Genomic DNA, 3,607 nt, shown 5'->3' with positions numbered 1-3,607 from the left:
CACCCCCTGAGCGCAGCCAGGCCCCTCCTCCGCCCCCGACCCGGCTGCAGGACGGGCAGAGAGGGAGCCCGACCAGAGCTGATGCCACCCCGGGTGCGGATCGGGATCTGTCCCCGTGCGGTGATTTTTGGGACCCTTCCCTGCAGTATCACGTCCCCCCGGGGGTCAACCTGGCCCCCCCCGGGGGCCCCCGGGGGGTTGGATCCTGCCCGTCCCCCCCCTCCCCTGGCAGGGGCGGAGATGAGCGGGCGATAAGGCGGCGGCACGGAGCCTATCTCCTTCACACCATCGCCCCGCAGCACTGGGAACCGGCTTCGCACCCTGCCCGGGGCTGGGCTGGGCTCAGGGGGCCCGGACAGACCCCCTCCCTCCCCCGCGTCCCGCAACCTGCCCGGGCAGGGCGGCCGGCGAACGACCACAACTCATCACACGGGTGTTCCCTGCCGGAGCCAGCGGATGGGATTTTCCACGAGCAGCCGAGTTTGGGGGCGTTTCAGCCCCGGGGGTCGTGGGCCCTCAGCCACCATGGAGTGTAAAAATCACCCCGGGGGTCCCACAGGGCAGCCCCAGACCCTCAGCCCGTGTAGAACCTACAATAACACAGGGAAGTGGATCTTAGTGGTGCTACCCCAGCCGTGGTACCCATGGGGGGAGGGAGGAAGGGTCTCCCTGCATAGGGAAGATCCTTCCTCCAGGATATCCGGGTGGATCCCACAGGACCTCCAAGCCCTGGGGGACCCCCAAGCCCCGGGGACCCACCCACCGGGGTTTGGCCGTGTCCCCTCTGTCACCACGGCACTGGTGAGTTTTTGGTTTTGCTTCTAATGGTCCCATTTTGTCTCACCCACCAGCCCAGTAAACCCAAAACGTGTCACCAGGAACGGGGACAGGGGTGCAGGATGACGGCAATGGGACCCCCAAACCCTGTCACCCCCCTCAGCCACCCCGGTGACAGAAGTTGGCTCTGTCAGAGTTGCCTGTGCCAGCCCCAGGCTCGCCCCCTGCCCCATCCCAGCCCCGGGGGGGCCACCAGGAGCCTGGACCCCCCTCCCCTTCCCCAGGGACCCAAAGAGAGGAGACGGCTTCGCCCCCCCCGTGGCATTTTGGGCGCTGGAAAGGTTTTATTGGGGTCGGTGGCGTCGCAGCAGGGGCGGGTCCCTCTGCCCGGGGGAGGTCCCGGGGCAGGGGCGGGGTCGCGCCCGGCCGAGCCCCCGGGGGTGCGGGGAGGGGTGTGCGCTGTGACACGGGGGGGGACATGCAGCGCAGAGCGGCTCAGTGAGGGGGGGACAGTGCTGTGGACCCCCCTCTCCCGGCGGCCTTGAGGTAGATTGAACGTGGGGGGACGGGGTGGGGGGCTCAGGGTGAGCGGCCGCCTGCAGCCCCCCGGCCAAAGCAGGGGGGTCTGGGGGGGATGGAGGGGGGCTGCTGGGGGGCTGCGCTGTCCCCACGCGGGGGGGGGGGTGTCAGGGAGAGCCCCCAGGGCCACGGAGCCCAGTGCAATGTGGGGAGGGGTCCTTGCTGTGCCTTGGGGTCCGTTTCTCAGCAGCATCTTTGGGGGCAGGGGGAGACCCTGAGGGGAGGGGGGGTCTTTGGGGCAAAAGATGCTGGAACGGGGGGGGGGGGGAGGGGGGAACGGAGAAAAAGCTGCCCCCCCCCCCAACCCCAACTCTGACCCCAGGAGCAGGGGAAGGGGCAGCCCCTTCCCCTCACCCTCTTCTGGGGGCCGGATCCAGGACCCAACCCCTCGGATCCTCCCTGAGATCAAACAGCGACACCCAAGGGTGCAGAGGACACCCAAGGGCACAGACAAGTCCCCTCCGGCCACCACCTGGGGTGGCATGATCCTGGCACCCCAATTCCAGCATCCAAACCTGGCATGGACGCAGGGACAGGGCGAGGAACCCACTTGCAGGGGGCTGGGGGGGCTCGGGGGGCTCCGGGGTGTGTGTGTGGGGGGCTCAGTCTTTCTGTAGCTACTGAAGACTTGGAGGTATTTCGGGAGCCGTGGCGCTCCTGGTGTGTTTTCATGCAGCATCCAAAGGTCGGGAATGGGCGGGGGGAAGGCTCAGATCTTGCTGTTCTCCAGGTGGGAGTCGATGTGCTTCACCAGGGCATCGTCCGGGTACCCGATGGGGAAGGCCAGCTGGCACAGGGGGCAGCTCCTCACCTCAGAGTCCACCGTCTCCAGCAGCAGCTGTGGGGGCACAGGGTGGGGCTGAGACCCCCCCAGGGTGGCCACATCCCCCCCCATCTCCTCCCTGGGACATTCCCACTGCTGGGAGCAAGCTGGGTTAGAAACAGGGAATCCGAGGCACTAAACCCTACCTGGGGGGTGGGCTGATGCCCTCCCACCCACAACAACACCCTCCGGGGTGTGGGGGGTCTCCAGCAGTAGCTGTGCGGGCACAGGGTGGTGCTGAGACCCCCAGAGTGGCCACACTTCGCCCCCCCCATCCCCTCCCTGGGACATTCCTGGACCAAGGTGGGTGAGAAACATGGAATCCGAGGCACTAAACCCTGCCTGTGGGGTGGGCTGATGCTTCCTGTCCTCCAACCCACAACAACACCCTCCAGGGTGCGGGGGGTCTCCAGCAGCAGCTGTGGGGGCACAGGGTGGTGCTGAGACCCCAAGGATGGCCACACTTCCCCCCCCATCCCCTCCCTGGAACATTCCAGGCGCCCGGCCCAAGGGCGGGTAGGAAAACGGAATCCGAGGCGCTATACACCAGACAAGTGGGGTGGGTTTATTTTTCGCCCCCCACCACCCCCCCCTGAGCGGGGTGTGGGGGGGTCCCACTCACGTTGATGGAGGGCCAGGACTGGGCGTGTTCCGCCCGGGCGTAGGCAGCTGCCGTCCGGCGCACGGCGTCGGCGTCGGGCGCGGGGAACCCGGCGCAGAAGGAGGCGCAGCGGATGGCGCCGGCCTCGGGGCTGGGCGGGCTGGGCAGGGCCCAATCCTCCTCGTCCGACGACTGCTGCTTCTCGAAGCGCACGTGCTGCTCCTCGAAGGGCTCGCGGGCGCTCAGCGGGGCCCCCGCGCCCCCCAGGTACACCTCCCCGTAGGGCCGGTGCTTGGGCAGCGTGGAGGCCTCGGGCTGCAGCCACGGCGAGCGGCTCTGCTGGTACAGGGCCACGTTGGTCACCTCCGAGTAGCTGCGGCGGCCCTGGAAGCCGGCCTTGATGTGGCGGCTGGAGGGTTTGGCGTAGCCCAGCTCCATCCTCTCGCCGGGCAGCCGGTGCGGGGACGCCGAGGCCGGGGACGGGCAGGGAGGAGGCGGCGGGGCCGGGGATCGGCGCTGCTGCGCCGGGGACTGGCTGGAGGGGGGCACCGGGGACCGGCGCTGCTGCGCGGGGGACTGGCAGGGGCCGGGGGCTGGCGAGCGGCGCTGCTGAGCCGGCGACTGGCTGGGAGGGCCCGGCGAGCGGCGTTGGAGGGCGGGGGATTGGCACTGGGAGCGCCCCGGCGGGGCGGGCGAGGGGCACTGCGGGGCGGGCGAGCGGCGCTGCTGGGCCGGGGAGTGGCACTGCGACAGCGGGGAGTGGCACTGGGACAGTGGGGAGTGGCACTGGGACAGCGGGGAGTGGCACTGGGACAGCGGGGAGTGGC

The 3,607-nt window shown here is 69.6% G+C and overlaps 1 protein-coding gene across 1 annotated transcript in view; it reads right to left on the bottom strand.

Annotated features, from left to right (window-relative positions):
- Positions 1-1,615: 1,615 nt before the first annotated feature.
- The window catches only part of TBKBP1 (TBK1 binding protein 1), an 8,126-nt gene continuing 6,134 nt past the window's right edge, over positions 1,616-3,607 (bottom strand). Inside the window, exons 8-9 of the mRNA XM_027631497.1 lie at positions 2,802-3,549; positions 1,616-2,194 (exon numbers count right to left, since the gene is read on the bottom strand). Of these exons, the coding sequence (XP_027487298.1) occupies positions 2,066-2,194; positions 2,802-3,549 (877 nt within the window). The 3' untranslated portion in view covers positions 1,616-2,065. The remainder of the gene's footprint in view (positions 2,195-2,801; positions 3,550-3,607) is intronic.

The sequence above is a fragment of the Corapipo altera genome, unplaced genomic scaffold (assembly GCF_003945725.1).
Source record: "Corapipo altera isolate COAL_440 unplaced genomic scaffold, ASM394572v1 265, whole genome shotgun sequence".
Taxonomy (NCBI): Eukaryota; Metazoa; Chordata; class Aves; order Passeriformes; family Pipridae; genus Corapipo; species Corapipo altera.
This window is presented reverse-complemented; position numbering and strand designations above follow the sequence as displayed.